Source organism: Drosophila miranda, chromosome XR (assembly GCF_003369915.1).
Source record: "Drosophila miranda strain MSH22 chromosome XR, D.miranda_PacBio2.1, whole genome shotgun sequence".
Taxonomy (NCBI): domain Eukaryota; kingdom Metazoa; phylum Arthropoda; class Insecta; order Diptera; family Drosophilidae; genus Drosophila; species Drosophila miranda.
In genome coordinates, this window is record NC_046674.1 from 1,604,538 (window position 1) to 1,624,734 (window position 20,197).

Sequence of the window (20,197 nt, forward strand, 5' to 3'; positions counted from 1 at the left end):
TTCTATTAATAGTTTTGTAATTTATTATTTATTACTTTTATTTTTTTATTTATTAAATAATTTTGTTCTATCGAATCAAATAATTTTTTGTTATTAATAATTTTGTAATTTATTATTTTTTTACTTGAATATATTACTTATCAATATTTTTTTATACTTTTTTACTTTTTATATTATTTTTTTTTATTAAATAATTTTTTCTATCAGTAATTTTTTCTATTAATAGTTTTGAAATTTATTATTTATTACTTTTCTTTTTTTTCCTAATAAAATAATTGGTTTTCTATCGAATCAAATAATTTTTTGTTATCAATAATTTATTTATTACTTATTTATTTATTTTTTGGATTAATTTTTTTATTTTATTTTTTTATTTGAATATATTACTTATCAGTATTTTTGATCCAATCAGGGATTTTCTTTGTCCAATTCCAATACCATATATTCTATGGACGTTTTTGGGTCTGCAACGTCCACCCACAGCTATGAAACGCACTCTGCCGCCTCCCTATTATCCATTAAGCAGACTATAAATGCTATAAAGCTAAGTACATGGAACTATCTCCAGAGATAGAAGAGCTAGGGAGGAAGGTAAAGGGTAAAGGCTAAAAAAGAGGGATATACATGTGGAGAAAGGGGGAGAGAGGGTGCGAGCGAATGTACAAAAGTGTGGGAGTATTTATAGGTGTGTGAGCGTACATCTTGATATATTTTCTGGTGTGTGTTATAAGACGCTACGAAAAGCGTTGGTCAAGGGCCCGGATACGGGTGTACGGGTGTTCGGGCTGTTCGGGCTGTACGGGTGTACGGGGGTTAAGCGCAATGTTTAGTCACCTGGAGCGCTCTGCACATCGAGTGTCTGCCTGCCTATATTGGGGGTGCTCTGGCGTTTGCCCTTCGGATGCACGACATTCGTTTGCTTGCCTAAAAGAGAACACACACACATTGACAGGGGGTTGGGTTGACAGGGCGGGCGCTGAATGCAGCGAAGCGCGTGGAGTGGGGGGTGGGGGGGTGGGGGTGCCTTTGGGCTCTGTACACGGGTCTAAACCCCACTAATTTCTTGTTTAATGCGCTAAATACAAAAGCATTTGCCTAATTGACCATTAAAATGTATCTTCCGGTGGGTGTCTCTATATATTGTGTGTAGAGAGTGTGTGTGGGGGGGTTTAGGGCTACGGAAACTTAAGAGTAATTCAATGTAGCTTAACTATTGTTAGTTTACAGCGGATTAAAGATATATATCTAGTATTTGTTTGTATGCGGTAATTGGTTCAACAATTTCTATCATTCTTACGGCTCTTTTTGGCACCGATCGCTGAGCTATTTACACGCCTCCTCCTCAAACCAAAGGATAAGAAGAAAAAGCCAAAAAAAGAACGGAAACGGAAACACAGTGCATGCCACAAAAGACGAAAACAGCTAGATCTAAGGTGAAAGCAAAAGCAAAAAGAGGCCACAAAGGGGTGGGGTAGGGGTTGGGGGGGGTTTGGAGGGGTATTTAAAGGCTACTTGAAGCAAGGCATATACTAAACTACAGTTTTCTGTACATATTGGTAGTAATTTTTGTTATACGATACATATCGTTAGATAGATAGATAGGTGGATGGATGGGACATCTGGCTGTGCCTCGACGACTTACCTGTGTCGACAATCACATCGATGAGATCCATGGACTTGGCGAAGGCATCTTTCAGATTGATATGATGAAAGGAGACAATGCTGCCCTCGCGCTTGGCCCGATCGAGGGCCTCGCGCCGCTTGAGGGCCTTTTCGCGTCGCATCTGATTCTTATAAAATTCAGCAAAATTGTTAACGATGATGGGAATAGGCAAAGCGATTACCAGGACACCGCATATGCAACACACAGTACCAATAACCTTTCCCAGTGCAGTTGTGGGATAGATGTCCCCGTAGCCAACAGTTGTCATTGTAATACCCGCCCACCAAAATGTTTCCGGTATTGAAACGAATTTTGTGTCCTTTTCATCCTTTTCGGCAAAATATGCCAGCGAAGAAAATATGAGAACGCCCATGGCCAGGAACAGCATTAGTAGACCGAGTTCCTTATATGAGTTACGCAGCGTAAAGCCTAACGACTGCAGGCCCGTTGAGTGACGGGCCAGCTTAAGGATTCGCAGGATGCGCATAATGCGAAATACTTGCACCACCCGGCGCACATCCTGGAACTGGTCCGTTGCATTCTTATTCGTTTCCAATAGAAATAACGAAACAAAATATGGGAGTATTGCCAATAGGTCGATTATGTTAAGGCCGCCCTTAAAGAACTTCCACTTGTCCGGCGAGGCGCTAAACCTAAGTATGTACTCTAGAGTGAACCACGTGATACACACGGCCTCAACCATTGCCAATTGCGGATTATCCTGTGGTGTACCGTTGTCAATGTGTTGTAGTTGTGGTAGGGTGTTCAACGTCAGGGCTATGGTAGACAGGACTATGAATAGTATGGATATCACTGCGATAACCTGCGAACGGTAAAGAAACAATCGATTGACTTGTCGAAGACCATCAGACATTTCAGCAAATTGGGATATTGGCTATATATCGTACACATATCGTATATATAGTAACTCGATATACGCACAGCGATAACACGTTTACGATAACACGTTTACGATAACGATTACGATAACGATAACGATTATAGGATTGATAGTAGTAGTAGTAGTAGTAGTAGTGGTAGTAGTAGTAGTAGTAGACGTATTCGGTATATCTTAGGTACAGGCAGTATTCGCACCATCGCATTCCACACAGACGACTATGCAAAAATGTTCTGTTACAGATTACACAACATTCAGCGTCGTGGGCGTGGCTGGAGGAGGGGGCTGGGGGCGTGGTTTGGGGTCAGTTAGCTTCGACTTGAACGTTAAGTTTCTTTTCTTTCGGATCGGATCGGATCGGAGAGATCGGAGAGATCGGTCTTCAAATGATTGTTAGTCAAATTGCTGCTGTTTTTTTGGTCTGAGTGTGGGAGAGAGTGGGAGAGTGGCAGAGTGACAGAGAGAGACATTGGGGAGTTGGGGGGAGGGGGTGGACTTCATTTGTTGGCTTTCCTGACCGATTTTTTGCATTTTGTTTTCTTTTCTTTTTGTTTGTTTCAAAGGCTGCTGTACTATATGTGAAGTATATCATTATTTTTTGTTCAGTTTTATCTGTCGTGAATCCTTCTCCATAATACAAACTTAACGTTTAAATAAAATAGAAACATATATAAACATAAGCTTTATTTTTTTTTCATTTTTTTTTTCGATTTAAAGGGGGTTTCTCTTTCCTTTTTTGGAGCTCGTCGGGCTCAGTGGATCAGCCAGCGGGGGGAGAGAGAGATCTCTGATCATGGTCTCTATCTCTGGGTTTGGTGGGGGGGTTCTCTATGGCTGGTGTGTGAGCTGTTAATGTGTGTGTTTGAGTGTGTCTGTGTGTGTGGGTGTGTGTGTGTGTGTGGTTGAGTGGTTCTGTGGCTTGTGTGTTTTTGTGTGTTTTTCGTTTCTTTTTGGATTTGTGGGACAGATCACATGACGCAACACAAGGACATAACACACCTACATACATACATGTATTCTATACGTGTGTGTCTGTGTCTTCTATAATTGGATCGATTATATTATTATGGTATGAGGGTGAACCAGGGGGGGCACTCCATCGTCAAATAAGAGACGCTATACCCTTGGGGTCTGCAGTCGACATTTGTTTTTTTCAAAATCTATTTCTGTTTTCTAATCATCCTTCTCCTCGAAACATCCTTAAATCTAACGATTGGACAAACAATTTGTTCACGTGTTTTTTTCATTTTTTTTTTTTCATTGTGTTTCTTTTGTTGTTTCTGGGTGGCGGGGTGGCGAAAGGGGTTGGGGGGGGCGTTACGGGTTTACGGAAAATGATTCGATAGATAGATAAGTAGATAGATTGATAGATAGATACATAACTGAAAATTACGAGTACGTCTAGCAATCAATATTCATGATAGATTCTAGCAAATGACAAGGAAGGAAACCAAAAACGGAACACACAAAACACACAAAAGACAAAATTAAATCCAAATTCAAATCCAAATCCAAATTCTAAATTTCAAATTCAAATGCATAACTTTCGTAGCAAACGAGCAGAGAATTACGAGAGTTTACGAGAGAAACGGATAAAAAAACTCAAATTAAAACCCAAGGACCCGCCTTCTGGCCGGCAAGGATCCAACGTCCTGCCGTGTCACATTTGATTTGCTGGGCCCAGAGAGGCCCAAATAATTTATGTAATTTATGTAATTTACCAAAAACTGTCAATCCCAGGGCGTACAGGTGGGCGGGGCGGGTTGCGGGGGCGGCGGACAGGTCACAGGGTCCATGGGGGTGGCAAGGGGGCGGCCTGTCAGATATGCAAATGCAAATTCCGAATTTCAATGCCAGATTGGTTATCGAAGAGAGGAGCCAGAGGCGTCGTCTGCTGATTGCCACATTAGGTCACAAAAATTTCTCGGGGCCCCCTTGTACGAGTGTGTATGTATGTCTGGCTATGCATGTGTGTGTGTGTGTGTGTGTGTGTGTGTGGGTGTGTGCGTGTGAGAGTGTGTGACTGACATTTGACTTTCTTGAGCAGCAGACTCTGTCCCAAGGAGAGATTTGGGGGGGGGACGCGCTGCATGGGCATGGCAGGGGGGGGTCGGGCATTAGTAGTTGATAGATATATATCGTACGAGTCGATATATAAACACAAAGGTGCCTTTCTCTGTGTTTTAGTGTCCAGATCTACCATAGAAGGCCACTGTACGCAACCACGCTCTGGATATGAAATACGGATCTGGAACTGGAACTGGTTTATTGTCGGGCAGTATAGTACATTTAGAGGGATGGTTTGTTGGTTTGTTGGGTTGTTGGGCTTGAATTTTCATTGAGTTGAGGTTGAATTTTCATGGGGATCTTTCTTTGTTGAGCTACAAATTTCTTTCGGGCACGGGCACGGGCACGGTCGCTCTGTTCTAGGTTATGACTTATGGTATTCTACATATACAGATACAAAAAGTTTAAGATAGTTATGCAGTTATTAGATACAAAAGATACTTAGTCAAGGAGGAGTCATTACAAAACCAAACCAAAAACAAGAACAAAAACAAAAGACGCACTAAAAGATACATGAAACCAAAAAAGAATCAAAAACGAATCATTTGAAGAGTGCTTTCTTTTTTTTGTTGTTGCCAGATAGAGCAGAAGATATAGATAGAGACAGAGGAGTGGAGTAAATACATAGTACAGATACAAAGATACAAAGAGTGAGAGTTACAGATAGAGATAGATGAAGATAGATAGATAGAGAGAGAGAGAGTACGCGAGGGTAGATAGACAGAGAGAGAGAGGGAGATAGAGAGAGAGAGAGACGGATTGCAATTGAAGTGGTCTTTGTTTTTTTTTCTTCTTTTTTTTCGACTGTCAAACTTCGGGAAAGTTAATTAAATTTTCCATAATTTAGTCCCCATTTCGGGGGCTTGGCTGGGCAGGGTTTTGGGGGTGGGCTGGGGTTGCGGCTGGGGGCTGGGGGGCTGGGGGCGGGGTACAACTTTCTACTTGAGATGGCGATGAAAGTTTCACAAAACTAATTTTCGCTTTCGATTGAACAGAATGCATTGGAGAGATGTTTCGAAAACAAAAACAAAAAGTCTTGTGCGAATTTTACTCTTATGTTTTTTTTTTCTTTTTTTTAATTCGATATTTTGTATATTTTTTTATTTTTGGAACTGCTACCATTGCTGCTCAGTCATGAAGGTGGTTTTGGGGGCGGTTGGGGGGTTGGGTAGGGCGGGGGCGGGGGGCTTTGAAAGTAAAACATGATATCGCAAATACTCAAGTCGGGCTCTTAGAAGATCATTGGATGGATTGTCTCTTCTGAACAGAAGGTAAAAAACATAAAAAATGCACAAAACTTACAACTACTACAAAAGGTTAAAGTTGAAAGCGCAACAAGTTGCTAAAAGCCTTGGGGGGGGGGGGGTGTGTGGTTTTTTGGTTTTTTTGGTTTTTGGCCTACAAAAATCAAAAAAATTACTCCATTCTATGAAAGCCGCTGAAAGACAACGAGAGAGCCACAAGATGTACGCACAAAACTCAAAGCGAGAGAAAGGAAGAGGCCAGCCGCCTCGGCAGAGGCCGATGCAAAGGATGCGCTTGCAAAGAACTTCCTGGCGAAAGTGGGGATCGGGCACCCTTTGGGATCTCGGGATCTCGGACAAACGCAGACAAACAAATACGCCTTGCAAGTGCATCAAAAAGAGGAGTACAAATTTCAATTAACTTCCCTGAACCTGGCTGAAATCCACTTGAATTACAAGTAATGAAATGTCTTTTGTTTCTTCTTCGGATGGATAACAGAGCTAGATCCCAGGGGGGGCACAGTGTGAAGTACAGTTACAGTGAGAGCACAGGGTAAAGGTGAAGGGCAACAGAGTGGAGGTGGAGGTGGAGGCGGAGGTGGAGGTGGAGGTGGTGTGGCGCTGAGGTGAGTGGGGAGTGGGGGAAAAAACAAACAAAAGACAAAGTCAAAAAACAGTCCAAAAAACAATTCATGCCACAAAGAAAATTCACAGACAAGAGGCAAGAGTTTTGCCTTAAACAGATGGGGGGGGGGGGGGGGGGGAGGTAAAATACAGTACAAAAATTTTACAAACAGCAGTCTTCACTGTACAAAAAAAAAAACTAAATCTATTTACATAAAATACGGGGGAAAATTGGTTACAAAAATTCAAGTTCGGAAAAACAATAAAAATCACATTCAAAACTAGTGCAATACTAGAAAATTGTGTGTGTGTGTGTGTGTGTGTGTGTGTGTGTGTGTGTTCTCTGTGTGTGTTTGTGTGTGTGTGTGTGTCGTTGTGGGTCGGGTCGTGGGATATTATGGGGTCTCTAATTCGGTCTTAAATAATATGTATATCGATTTGGTGGGTGGTTTCTGTGGGTGGCTGGGTGCTCTGTTCGATTCACTAAAAAAACAAATTAAATTCGATATTTTTCATTGAATCTACAGCAAAATTCTATACGCATCTCTAGTGGCATTCAAATGCAGTACATTTTTGGTGGAATATTGAGTTATATTTATGCATGAAAGGACTACAAAGATCACAAATCTACATGAGAGTTTCTTGATCGATTGTTATACGTGTGCCTATCGATAGGTGGATTCGGATGGAAGAGAGTTTCTCTGATTTAAAGACGGGGCGAGGCAGGGACTATCGTTTCTTTGTATCTCTGTTGGTGTGTGTGTGTGTGTGTGTGTGTGTGTGTGTGTGTGTGTATAGGTTGTGTGTGTGTGTCAGTGTGTTGAAGATCCAATGTTCGGAATCAAAGTCAAAGGTCAAAGAAAGTTGATTAAAAACACAATTACAACGTAGAGATCTTTTTGTTCCATTTTACAACATCAAATACCGAAAAAAGATATGTACATACATACGACAGACTTCTCGCATATACATAGTACTATTATATACACACACATCATATCATATCATATCATATCATATCATATTATATTAAACATCGCCAATACGAACGGAAAACTTCAACACAAAAGGCAACAAACAACAGGAGTTTTTATTGTAATTTTCCAAACCAAAAACAAAAAAAAATATGTCAACTTTTTTACTTTGTATTTGTGGTATTTTTGGTATTTCTTTTGTATTTTGTTGTGGTATATTTCTTGAGTAGTTAGTGGAGTAATAGTATTTTTTTTTTTTTTTTTTGGTTGGTATTTTGTTTGTCTTCGCGAGAGGAGAGACTGCACCTGAGTATTTCTGAGTTTCGGATGTTAACTGCTTTTTTTCTTTGTTTAGACAGAATCAGAGCTAAGATAAGATAGTTTTTTTGGTTCTCATATTTATCATTTCGTTGAAAAAAGGATGTGTTTAGGCGTGGTATTAAAAAGAAATAAAAAACATACAGAACTTAAAAAGGCCTTTCCTTTGTTAGTTTCATTTTCATTTTGATATTGATTTTGATTTCTTCGGTTTTCTCCTTTCACCCTGACGGAAAAATCGAGTTAGTTGTTGAGTAACAACGGAATAAATAAACACAAAAAATAACTACAACTGGCAAGGAGCTCGGGAAATTTTTCATTACCTTTGGAATAAAACGAAAAACTGAAATAAAAATATAAAATCTATAGATATATTTATAGATTCCTAATTGATAAATGAAATAAAAACAGGAAATAAAAACTTTCAAATGTTCCTAAAATATTTGGGAAAATAAAAAGTACATAAATTCAAATGAAAATCAAACTTAAAATCGAATGAAAAATTATTGGAGATGCACCCAAAATATGTTGTAATTATTTCCATTTTCCTTTCATTTTTGATTCAACAGAAATCGGCTGTATATATACAAGCTAAGGCCGAGGATCGTGTGTGGGTTGTGGGGGTGGAATGTGGGCGGGGGGGGAGGTTGTGATTTGTGTGGTTGATATTTATACAGGGGGGGTGGAGGGGTGGACACAGAGAGGTCCGAAGAACCTGAGGGAGTTTCGACAGTCTCCTACCTAGCAAAAATTGGAAAATGGAAATGCATTACAACACCGTGTTGGCCGCTTCTCCCCGGAGCCCCTGTTCGTTACAATATTTTCGAGGATTTCTACAGCACACCTGCCGCCTGGTCATATCGCTTATTGCCCATTCCCAAACATGGTTACAGGGGGGGCGGGGGGCGGGGGGGTAATTTCGGGAAGATAAACAGAGAGATTACTTCACCATCATCATCAACAATTAAGAGATATATATATAGGTATATATTATATGTATGTATATAGGATATATTAATTATTTTTCAGAGTATAAATATATTTATAGTTGTATGTAATACTGTGTGTGATGTAAAAGAATAGATTGGATTAGAGAAAACGATTAGTAAACAAATTTTGATAGTTTCAATCGGCTTGGATCGGCTTTAGATGATCGGTTTTTTGTTTCGAAGCTGAAAACTTTTCTCAAAATCAAATCATAAAATGCATTTTAAACCAAGCTAAAGTGGGAGTTAGAGGAGTGGGTGGAGGGTGGAGGGGAAACAAAAAATTGAATGAAAAACTTCGGTTACAAGTGTCTCGCGTAGTGCGGCAGCACCCCTCGGTTGGGTTTCTCAGTGAAAGAAATTCTCGATCGCTTCATGGGAGGCGGATTGTTCTCTCCGTCACAGTCCCTGTCGGCAGTCTGCTCTGTACGGTAGCGAGACGATGAGATATATAGACACGAGTATGTACACGCGGTCGCTTTATGTACAGTCGCCTCATGGACACAGAAAAAACATTCGTAGCGAGTAACGAGTAGCGAGTAGCCAGTAGCGAGTAGCGAGTAGCAAGTAGCGAGTAGCGAGCAACGAGTAAACGATTTTCTTTGTGCAAGCGTCGGTTTGAATCGCAAAGCAAAATACTTGTACAGCTTGGTGATATTTACTATGTTTATTGGGGGCGGGGGGGCAGGGGAGGGGAGGCGAGGCGATTAATTGTACAGCATTTGAGAGATACTCGGTGGATCTGCAACTCGACTTGATTGAGTTTTTTTTTTTGTATATATATTACAGAGTGCACTCTGCAGACCCTGGAGCCAAGATTTGCTACGCTTTTTGTTGTACAAAATAATAATCAAAAATAAAACTTGAAGAAACCAACAAAAAAGAGTTGTAAAAAAGTGGCTGGGGGGTGGGGGGAGTTATATCGGGTAGCTGGAATAGTTCTTACGCTTTTCGACATTGACACAATGGTTTCGAAAACGGTTAAAACGTTTAATAAAAATACAATACAAAGAATACACATTTATGAGAATCATTAAGGGGTGGGTTGGGGGGGCGGGCGGTGAGATGCCACCGCTTGGACTTACCCGTGCGGCAAAGCTTGTGTTGGGCTTCTCGAGCAGCTCCCACAGATACTTTTGGTACTCGGCGCATTTACCTTCGCCGAACTCCTCCTCGTCGCGCTGGCGCAGCGACTCGGCCTCCTTGCGCATCTCCTCGTGGACGTTCTCCTTGCGCTGATGGTACTTGTGCTGGCAGCACGACTCCAGATACAGTTCGTCGACGCCCCAGTACTCCAGATCATCACTAAACGCAAGCACGCACATCTCGTCCACAATGTGCAGCTTCCCGGTGCGGTAGAAGTTCAATATCGAACTGAAGCTCTTCGGATGGCGGTCGAAGAAGTACTCGTTGTCGACGAGCGAATAGTCGTCGCACAGCTCTGTGATGGCCTCGTGGGTGGTGCACTCCCTGAGCCGCCCCAGCCGCGTGTGCGGCAGCCGCTCCAGCGTGCGCCACAGCACCTCGTGCTTGACGCCGCCCACGTTGATGGAGACGCGGCTGTTCAGTGCCTTCGACTGGGCTATCATGAACGGCTCGGGGGGCGGTATGGAGGACATGGATCTGGAATGTGTCCGCTGTAGTGCACCGGTGGTGGTGATGCTTTGGCTAATGCCGCCAACGCCAGCGCCGATGCCAGCGCCGATGCTGACGCCGACGCCACCGGCATTGGATGTGGAACCGCCAGCGGGGCCGCCAATGCTGCCGCCACCTGGGATGCCGCCGGCTCCACCACCACCGGAAGACCCAGCGAGTGCCATTTGTTGCTGTTGGAGCTGTTGGAGCTGTTGGGCTGCCGCTGTGGCTGCTGCTGTCGCCAGAGTCTGCTGGGAAGTTGTGGGATTTGAATGCGTTGGTGATGTAACTGGGAATGGAGCGTAACGAACTTCCTTGCCAATGGCACCGCCGCCGCCACTGCCGCCGCCTGGGCCCGGTCCTTGCGCGGACCCCCCTCCAAGTCCTGCAGCAGCAGGAGCAGAAACAGCTCCCAGGACGCCGCCACCGCTGACGGATGGTGCTGCGGCGGATGGGCCAGCAGGGTGGCCGCCATCAGCATAGTCCATGTGACGATTGTTGAGGACCATTGGGCCGCCGGCAGCACCTGGCCCAATGTTATAAGCAGGGCAGCCAGCTGCTGCCACAGGTCCGAGGCCGAGGCCGCCATATGCACCAGCTCCACCGGCTCCCATCGCTGCTCTCTCCCAATCGACATTACCGCTTGTATCGTAGTAGGGCTGATTATCGCCGATCTCCGGCGGAGGTCCGGCGGCTCCTGCAGCTGCAAGCTGCAGTCCGCGTGCAATGGCCTCGTGATGTTGCTGATAGAGCAGTTCCTGTTGTTGCTGTTGCTGCTGCTTTGATTGTTGCAGCTGTTGATTCGATTGTTGTTGCTGTTGTTGGCCAGCAGCCTGTCCACCATGCAATTGCCCGACCATTTGTAATACTCCATTATTGTGTTGAAGCGGTGTTGATTCACCCGTTGCCCAGCGTACCGCCTCACGGTCCCTGTCGCGTTCGCCGACCATAAGTCTGCTGTAGATTCAATTACAAGATACAGATAGAGAGATGGAGATGGAGATTTATCGATGCTTACCGCTACATCGCGTCAATTGTCGTCATTACAGCCTCCTTTGGGTGTCGTGCTGCTGCTCCTCTGCTCCTCCTCTACACCTTGCCGCACTCTCCCCTGCTCCTTTGTGGCCTGTGTTTCCGGGGGGGCAATTGATTTATCTGGCCGTATCTACAGATCTGCTATGAATCGCAGCTCTCGCGTATCTTTATGGCGTATCTAAGTATCTATCTATCTCTAGCCCTCAATTACGGTCTGGCAGGGTCCTGTGTCCTTTGTCTTCCTATCCTCCTTCATGTCTCCACTCGTCGTCGTTGTTGTTGTTGTTATGTCTATGATCACAGTTTGGATTTCCGGCTTCTTTTTGTGTGGTATCTGGGGTCTCTGGGGTCTCAGGCGTGTTTTGGCAGCATTTCGGTGTAGAGTGCGAGAGGGAGAGGCGATTGCTGCAAAGAAAGAGAGAGTCGACCCGTGAATCAATGGCCTCACACCGAGGAAAACCTGCCCCTCCGGACACCCCCCTTACTGTTCGAACAGACGCCACAGCAGCGTGCTGCCAGTGTGACAGAAAGGGCAACAACCACAGTTCAATAGAGCTGAACCTGCCTCAAAATATCTCACAAATTATTTCGGCCAAAGACAAAGGATCGTAAAATACCCAAAAAAACCCAAAAAAAATGGCTGTCGATGGGGCGGCACCGGGCCTTCAGCTGAAGGTCATGCTCGTCGATTCGCTGCTCGAGAGCCTGGACCTGGTGATTACGCAGAACTTTCCCAGCACCATATTCCGGCTGAACGAGCTGCTGGCCGCGCCGATGTTCAACAATCCGATGTTCGCCGCCGAGCCGCCCGGCTGCCGCCTGCCCCCCGAGCTGAAATGGGCCCAGACGTGCCGCCTGCAGCCCGTCGCGGCGCTCACCACGGAGACGACGCGCGTGATCAACTCTTTGTTTGGCTACTGTGAGTGCCACGGGCCACGGGCCACGTGTGTGGGCACTCTACTAATCGTTGCCCCGCCAGGTAGCATCGTGGAGGAGCTCGTCGAGGGCATGAAGATGGAGGTCGAGCAGAGGGGCTACGCCGACGTGCGCACGCACAACGAGATCCTCTCCCTCCTGAATGCCATTCAGTCGGCCACGCCCCTTTACTATGATCTGATAAACATCTACAATCGGACGGGCCAGAAGCTGACCGGCCAGATGGCCGAGTCGCCGGGCCACAAGAAGCACTACCTGTGCCGCATCTACCACACGGACAAGACGGAGTACCAGGCGCTGTGCAACATAGTGTGGCGCGTGCGCAACGACCTCTCCGCGATCCAGAACATGATCCTTGAGCACTGGGACGAGCTGAAGCCGGCCGACTGACTACCCGCCATCCAGGCACCCAGTCACATTCCCCAAATTCGTTGTGTATCTGAATTATTCATGGAATCAATAGAGCTGCTCGAACGCGGACTTTGTGGCATACTTTTTGGGGCCACGCCCAGGCCCACACGCATGTATCTAGTGCTGTGTGTGTGTGTGTGTGCGTGTGTGTGCGTGCGTGTGTGTGGGGCAGGTCTACTGTTATTTATTAGCATTAATTTGCAATTGCCGAAGGCCGTGGCATGCGTTTCGTTGGCTATTTTTGGGGTCACTGCAAATGCCTTTCCACGATGGCCTTTGCCTAAATCGCTTGCCGCTTGCCGCCTGCCGCTTGCCGCCTGCCGTTGCAAATGCAATTGCAGTTCGTTTTCCTGTTTTCTGCCGCATTGCAATCAAATTTGAATTTTTACGCCCCAAAGGAAAGCCGAATGGCTCTCGAGCGAATTTTCCTAATGGATTGCCTGCCTGCCGTGCCTGTGTGTGTGTGTGTGTGTGTGTGTGTGTGTGTGTGGCAGGCAACAGAAATGTTAACTGGACTCCCCTCTGGGATGATGGGTATTCATTCCGCCGAATGGGTTGCTCAGCGGAAGCGGCACTGCATCAAATGGCGAAAATATCCTGCCATATATCGCATGGCACTCTCCCCCCCCCCCCCCCCCCCCCCCCCCCCCCCCCCCCCTCTACCCCCTCTGGGTGGCATGCCTGCCTGCAGCTCGCGTGCGCCACTCGGACTGCCACTCAAATTATATAGTTTTGTTTTGTTGCATTTTTGTCAGAATAAATTGCCATTTATTAGCGCCATTTCAGGGGGCATGCGCCACGTGCCACGTCAAGTGGGTAGCTGCAAGATTGAGCGGTGGATGGGGCGCTGGGCTGTCTTCGAGATGGAGGCATTGGCCATCAGTGGCGATATCTGGGCGTTGGCGATCCCCGATAGGCCCACCTGATCACCTGTGGCGCCCCACTGCATGCCTGCGTGCCACAGAACAGGAGATGAAGGCAAACCAAAGGCCAGAAAAGGCAATATGCTGAGTGCAGGACCTCGGAGCGTTACCCAGGCCACATCCAAGGCGATCCACGATCTGCCAGTCCATGAAACGCCGGCCCTTGGGGCACCCAATCCCCCCTCCATGCCATGGACTCTGAGGAGATCCTCCACAACTGGCAGTCGCAAAGGTCCCCAGGACTTGGTTCGATGATCCGTGAGCACCCAACGGCACCGCCTACTGTCTCTGCCTCTCTGCCCCACTCTGCCCCCCTCTGCCCCTGTCTGAACTCTAGTCGCGTGCCGCTGGAAAAGACTTAAATGCAATACATAATACATGCCTCTCGAAAGGCAGATGCAAAATGCACGCCAATTTGTTTTGCGTGGCATGCAACATGTTGGCTCGACAATTAATTCTCACTCTCGGGGCCGCCCAGAGGGCGTTTCCTGCCGCGTGTGTGTCAAGAGGCGCCACTTCACCTTGGAACCTGTTGAACGCTGGGCCTTGAAGTGAGGCGCTGCCGCTGCCGCTGCCTCCGCCTGCAGAATGCAATTAATTTCTCATTTTAATGAGGTGAGACCTTTTCGTTGTTCCAGTCAACAGAACAGAGAGTGACAGGCGAAGGAGAGGGAGGTGGAGGCCTTTGCTGGCCTTGCGATAAAAACTCTGCCCAGATAATGGACGTCTAAAATGTATGTCTAAACAGCCACCACCCGTCCTGGCACTCAATCATTCACACACGAGCACTCACTCACTCTCTCTCTCGCTCGACCCCCATTGGCGGGGGTGGCGGCGTGGCGGGTTGGCGGGGGGGTAAATTACAAAATGGCAACTTAATTGCCCCTCAAAATGGTTGTCCATCGAAAGGCGGGACAGGGACGCCGCTCCTCAGGTTGGGTTTCTCTAGAGAAATATTAGAAAGTTCCATCCCTGCTCGCTCCTGCTCTCCCCTGCCCTCCCCCGCTCTCTCGCACTGCCTTGATGACACAGCTGAAATGTTTACGAGCGCCACACATGTGTGATTAATGATTTCTTTGCTTTCTTGACGCTAATTGAAAAATGTTTAGGGGCCAAACGTCAACGAAAATAATTAGTAAAGATATTAGGCCGGGAGACGGAATAGGACGATAATCGAGGACTAGGATTTTAGGCTGGGATTGCTAGGATTCTGGGAAAATTGGACAGAAAGGAGGTCTTTCCAGTGGCAGCGGAGATTCGCTGGAAATCTTGAGTCTTCAGAGCTTCCGAGCACTTCATTAAAGCCACAGGCAATACATTTGGGGCCCCCAAGGCACTGCCTTGCCCCTCTGCGCCGCCGTCCGGGGCATGCATCAAATGCCAAAATTCCACTTAAGTGCTAAAAGCGGCCAACTCCACTCGAAGCAACTGCCATTTGCATATTGCATGGTGGGGCATGGAGGCATGGAGGCATGGAGGCATGGCGGCGTGGCGGCAATAGACGGGACCTTGCGCCACAGATGGAGGACGAGAAAAGGAGATAGTGAGAGAGACAAGAGAGACGAGAGAGAGAGAAGTTGCAATACAAATATGTTGGGGTAGAGGGGTGGCAAAAGCGTGTCAATGTTGTTAGCTTCGTTGTTGCACGGTTGCAAGTGGCAAGCATTTATTGCCGAGCGTCGAGCGTCGAGCGTCGCCATTGTCTAAATTTATGGGCGCCATTTTTGTAGCAAGTCAAGTGCATTTATTTTTAAATGTTCCATAAGCAGCGCCACACACACAGACACACACACACACACTCACACACTCTAGAGCAAAAGTGCATGCGAAGGGCGTTCTTCGAGTGCGTCAGCGGCCACCTCAACACTCAGCGCAGCCGTGCCGCAGAGGACATGTGGGGCATGGCCCGGTATCCTCTTGGGGCGTTTCTTTTCCCCCAATTCGACGCCAGCCAACATCCGGCCACAGCCACATCCGGCCAGCGGCAGAGAGGCACTGGCTGACCCTTGCCCTGACCGCTGCCCTAATTTCGTTTGCCCTCCCAAGAGGCAAGTGGCAAGTGGCAGGGGGAGTTGCAAAATCAAGTTAGAACTGCAACACTTTCCATTTTGTACATTTTTCACAAACTTTCTCTCTAATTGTGTTCGCTTTTCCTTCTTTTTGGAAGTTGCCTCCTTCCTTTGATACCCCTTGGTTGTGGGCGGGGGGTGTAATGGGCTTAAGAGGGAGTATGTAAACCGAAAGAAGTCTCTGGTAAATGGCTACTGGAAATCATGGGACACACACCCATATTCAAATCAAATATTCCGTTTTTTAAATTAAAAAAAGTGTAAAATTAAATACAATTCACTTTTCTTTGCCTTAAAATAAATTTAAAAATTTTAATATTTTACCCGATCATGAAAATACGTAAAATATATTTATTTTTAATATATTTAAATATTTTCATATGCATTTAATTAAATAAAAAATTTAAAACTTTTGATATTTAATCTAATGATGAAAAAACTTAATTTAATCAAGAAATATATATTTTGTTTAATACATTTAAATATTTTCATATGCATTTAATTGAAGAAATAAATTAAAAATTTTTAAATATAATTTAATATTAAAAAAGTGAATTTAAACCTGAATATATATTTTTGTAATATATTAAAACATTTTCATATGAATTTAATTGAATAAATAAATTTAAAAATTGTAATATTTCAAGCGAACATGAAAATATTTAATTCAAACATAAAATATGTATATATATTTTTAATATATTAAAATATTTTCGTATGCATTTGATTAAATACAAAAATTTAAAACTTTTAATATTAAATCTAATGATGAAAAAACTGAATTTCAAAATGAAATATATTTATTTTGAATACATTAAAATATTTGCCCAGTGCTCAGTGGCTTTTGCAGGGTATTGGCCCCGTTTCGAGCCACCTTCGGCTCACAATTTTTGGCTGTGGTCTGTTTTGCGTGCCAAATGCGACTTATTGGCCATTGGCATGCAAGGGCCGACTGGCAGGGCTGCTGCTTCTTTCACTTCTTCTTGACCAACTCGTCGTGGCCTTGGCTAGCAGCGCCGTGGCCAGTGGGTGGGTGGCCCGCGCTCGCCTCTCAATTGTTGCACTTGGCAACGCAGAGCGTGGCGAGAGTGCCACTTCCGAGGCATTCGTGTATTAACTTAATTGCTTTTATTGGGTACTAAGCGCGGGTTTTTATGGCTGCAGGACCTGCCTTCTGCCTGATGTCATTTCCCGCCTTTGGGGGCCTAAAATCAATAACCAACACACACACACGCACACACACAGGGTGGGGACAGGGGCCGGGGACGGGGGGTGTGTGCCAGACAAGTGTCATTAACCCTGCGGGCACCCTGTCTGTGCCTGATTATGAGCCGTGTGTGTCGGTGAGGTCTTAGCCAGGTCTTAGCCGCCAGGAGTCACTCCGCTGCAGCCGCCCACCTGTCCTCCCCCGCCCCCGCCCCAGGCCCCGCCCCCACCTGCTCGGACAACTGCGCAGTTCGGTCAAAACCAATATGAAATATTCATAATCAACCGCTGGGCCATTGCCCGTTAACGGGGTTTTCCTTGCCTTTCCTCCCCCTCCACCGATATTTCCCATGTGTGATATTGATTTTCGATTATGGACAGTGTGTCTGTCGTCTGCCAACCTGTTAGCCGTTAGCCATACGCTCACGTATACGTTTTGGCCCAGAGAGAGCGAGTACCGAGGGTGTATCCACCTGAATAATGCATCGAAATCGAATCGAATCGCATCGAATCGAATCGAGTAGTATTTGTGATGCCTGCGATTGGCTTTCCAGGGGAAACATTTATCAAAGCTCTGGCCTCATGAATGTCTCCAACTGTCCGCCGTCCCCTCGGTTCCCATGATAATGATAAATGGATCTACAATACGTACGTCCGTGTGTCCGTGTGTCCGTGTGTACGGGCCACGTTCTGTTGTAAGTTCAATGCTGGCCAAGTTCTTGTTTTGGTGCCGTCTGGGCTCTATTTTTAGCACCGATCGGCCCCCGACTTTTCCGGCATGTAAGAAAATAAATAATGACTAGCAAATCGCTTAAAATTCCACACTCTCTCCGCCGCATACGCACGGAAATTTCGCTGCTTGGGAGATTAATTGGCCGGCCAAAAATAGTTTTCTGCTGGGCGGAACAACCCGCTGAGGGTTTGGGTTTGGGTTTGGGCCTCGGCCTGGGCAAGGCATTCGCGTGCCCGCTCACAATTAAACCTCCAGGCGTGTACTTTTGGCAGAGCACGTGCTCTGCTCTGCTCTGCTCTGCTCTCCGACCCCAAAAACAGTGCGCCCCGCCCGCCCGCCCACTCGTCCCCGTCAAATGCAAATCCAAATGCGAAATTGCGCAGAATATTTCTTGAGAGATTTGCATTTCAGAAATCATTTTAATTGCAAATTAATTGGCACTCTTCACGGGCGGTGTGGGGTGGCCAACGCACCAGGGGGGAGGGGGTTCATAATCGAAGGCAATGAGCCACAAAGTGATCTTTAATTGGAATATCTGTGGGAGTCTTTATGGCGAGTGGATTAAGGGTCGCCGCGGTTGTTGATCTCGTCCTCGGTCTTTGGAAGCTCCAGCGAAAAGCCCCAATACCCGAGCAAATACTGCAAATTGGCAGAAAATACAAAACAAATACCATAAGCTTTTCGGAACAAGTATAAAAATCATAAAAATACATGACATGGAAAATAACCAAAAGAAATACCACAACAATACTCACAAAAATACTGAGAAAAATACTAAGGTATGGTATTCTACCAAACAATTTCTAGAATTCGCGATGTAGAAAATCAAAAGTAAAAAGAAAATTCCCAATAAAATACCAGAAAAATACTATAAAAAAAATACTTTAAACTTTTCGAAACTATTTAAAAATCTCAGAGATACATGACCCAAACAGATACCAGAACAATGCTAAGGAAAATACTGAGAAAAATACTACGGTTTGGTATTTTACCATACAATTACTAGCATTCGCGATATTGAAAACCCAAAGTAAAAATCACCAGAAAAATACTAAAGAAAATATCAAAACAAATTCTAGAATTCGCCAGAAAAATACTAAGGAAAATACCATTAAATTTCAGAAGTGATCATACAAATTCTAGCAAACTCTTTTATGTAATACCGAAATTATACTAGAATAATACTAGCATAATACCATAGAAATGAAGAATCCTAGAGTAATCGGAATAATCGTTTCGCTTGGAGATACGATCCCCCCCCCTGCAATCCAGGGCATTCCGCGTTCGTTGCATTCTCTTGAGTTTTGCAATTTTCGATGCGATTTGCTCGGTTTGTTCAACAAATGACGCTATTAATATTTGTTCCAGGTCTTGCTCTTTGTTTTTTGTTTTCTTTTCTGGCGAATCGAATGCACAGAGAGACGCGGACGCGGACGCAGACGCGGGCAGGAAAAATGTTGCTGCAGAAATATATGTATTTGGAATGCGGCAGAATGTAAATCTTTGAACTCGTAAAAAATCGATGTACGCGTGTACGCAGCAGAAAACCATCGCCTGTTTATCCATCGGATGCACACAGATACAAAGAATTGTTTTCGGAGTGATCGCCCTCCCTCCCTCTCTCTGGCCGAATGACGTCATCAAATGGTCCGCTATCGGAGATCAGAGAGGGAAATGTTTACAGAAACGCATGGAGGGAGGCTGGAGAGGCTAGTGGAGAGAGGCGTCTCTTTTGATTCGCGCTGTGGCACTCGGCCAAGAGCCGCCGCAGCGGCAAATTGCCTTCAAAGCAGCCGAGTGTCGAGGTTGAGGCTGGGGCTGCCGCTGCCACTGGCACTGCCATATCCTGCCACTTAGATGGCCTCCTCTTCGCTCTGCTCGGTGCCAGGGGAAGGTATGGCTCAAGTTGCACTGAGGCACTGATCTGGAAAAACCAGAACATGCCACACACTCGCACGCACAAAGGACAAGCAAACAAAGAAGAGGAAACGAAAAGGGAGGGAGAGGGAGAGAGCGAGAGCGAGAAAAAGAAATATAAATCTGAAATTGTATATAATGCCAAGGACGATGACGGCCGCCATTCAGCGGAGTTCTCTGAAGCTATCCTTAACCTACATCCCATAGATAGGGGTGCTCCCTACCTCCCTCCCACCCTCCCTCCCTGCCTCCCTCTCTCTCAGAAAGTATCATAATTCAGGACAAAATTAAATCTACCTTTTGGAGATTAGTTTCTGGCCACAGCGCAAGCAACAGGAAATTGAAAAAGGACCCCCCCCCCCCCCCCCGGGCTCTATGCTTTGCTTATAACACACATCACGTATACGCTCAGGCGCCCAACACAAGGACAACAGCAGCACACACACACACACACACACACACACACAGTGCGGCATACGTGCGCAAGTGGCGCGAAAGTGTTGCGCATATTTTTGGGTCTTTAATTTCCATGCAATGTCCTTGAGAAAGCAACCAAAT

General features: G+C 45.6%; 3 protein-coding genes across 19 annotated transcripts in view; 2 read left to right on the forward strand and 1 right to left on the reverse strand.

Moving 5' to 3' along the window:
• The window catches only part of LOC108152714 (protein spaetzle 5), an 88,725-nt gene that overhangs the window by 34,076 nt on the left and 34,452 nt on the right, over positions 1-20,197 (forward strand). The gene's annotated exons all lie outside the window — the stretch shown is intronic.
• Positions 1-20,197, reverse strand: part of LOC108152711 (potassium voltage-gated channel protein Shab) — a 51,990-nt gene that overhangs the window by 15,675 nt on the left and 16,118 nt on the right. For 8 of the 17 annotated variants that reach the window (XM_033386534.1, XM_017282236.2, XM_033386533.1 and 5 more), the window contains exons 2-4: positions 11,428-11,849; positions 9,860-11,366; positions 1,643-2,486 (exon numbers count right to left, since the gene is read on the reverse strand). In XM_033386534.1, coding sequence (XP_033242425.1) covers positions 1,643-2,486; positions 9,860-11,359 — 2,344 coding nt within the window. In that variant the 5' untranslated portion in view covers positions 11,360-11,366; positions 11,428-11,849. Of the gene's footprint in view, positions 1-834; positions 925-1,642; positions 2,487-9,859; positions 11,367-11,427; positions 11,850-20,197 lie in introns of those variants that run through there. The other 9 variants (XR_004471344.1, XM_017282245.2, XM_033386532.1 and 6 more) reach the window with 2 other exon arrangements.
• On the forward strand, positions 11,975-12,773 carry LOC108165443. The gene is made up of 2 exons (XM_033386545.1): positions 11,975-12,363; positions 12,424-12,773. The coding sequence occupies exons 1-2, from the start codon at positions 12,081-12,083 to the stop codon at positions 12,768-12,770; spliced, it is 630 nt and encodes a 209-aa protein (XP_033242436.1). The 5' UTR covers positions 11,975-12,080; the 3' UTR covers positions 12,771-12,773.

Bases quoted from the DNA above. Each gene is read 5' to 3' on its own strand.
- LOC108165443 (XM_033386545.1), top strand. From the start codon at position 12,081: ATGGCTGTCGATGGGGCGGCACCGGGCCTTCAGCTGAAGGTCATGCTC. The intron at 12,364-12,423 runs GTGAGTGCCACG...TTGCCCCGCCAG, and splicing joins CAACTCTTTGTTTGGCTACT to GTAGCATCGTGGAGGAGCTC.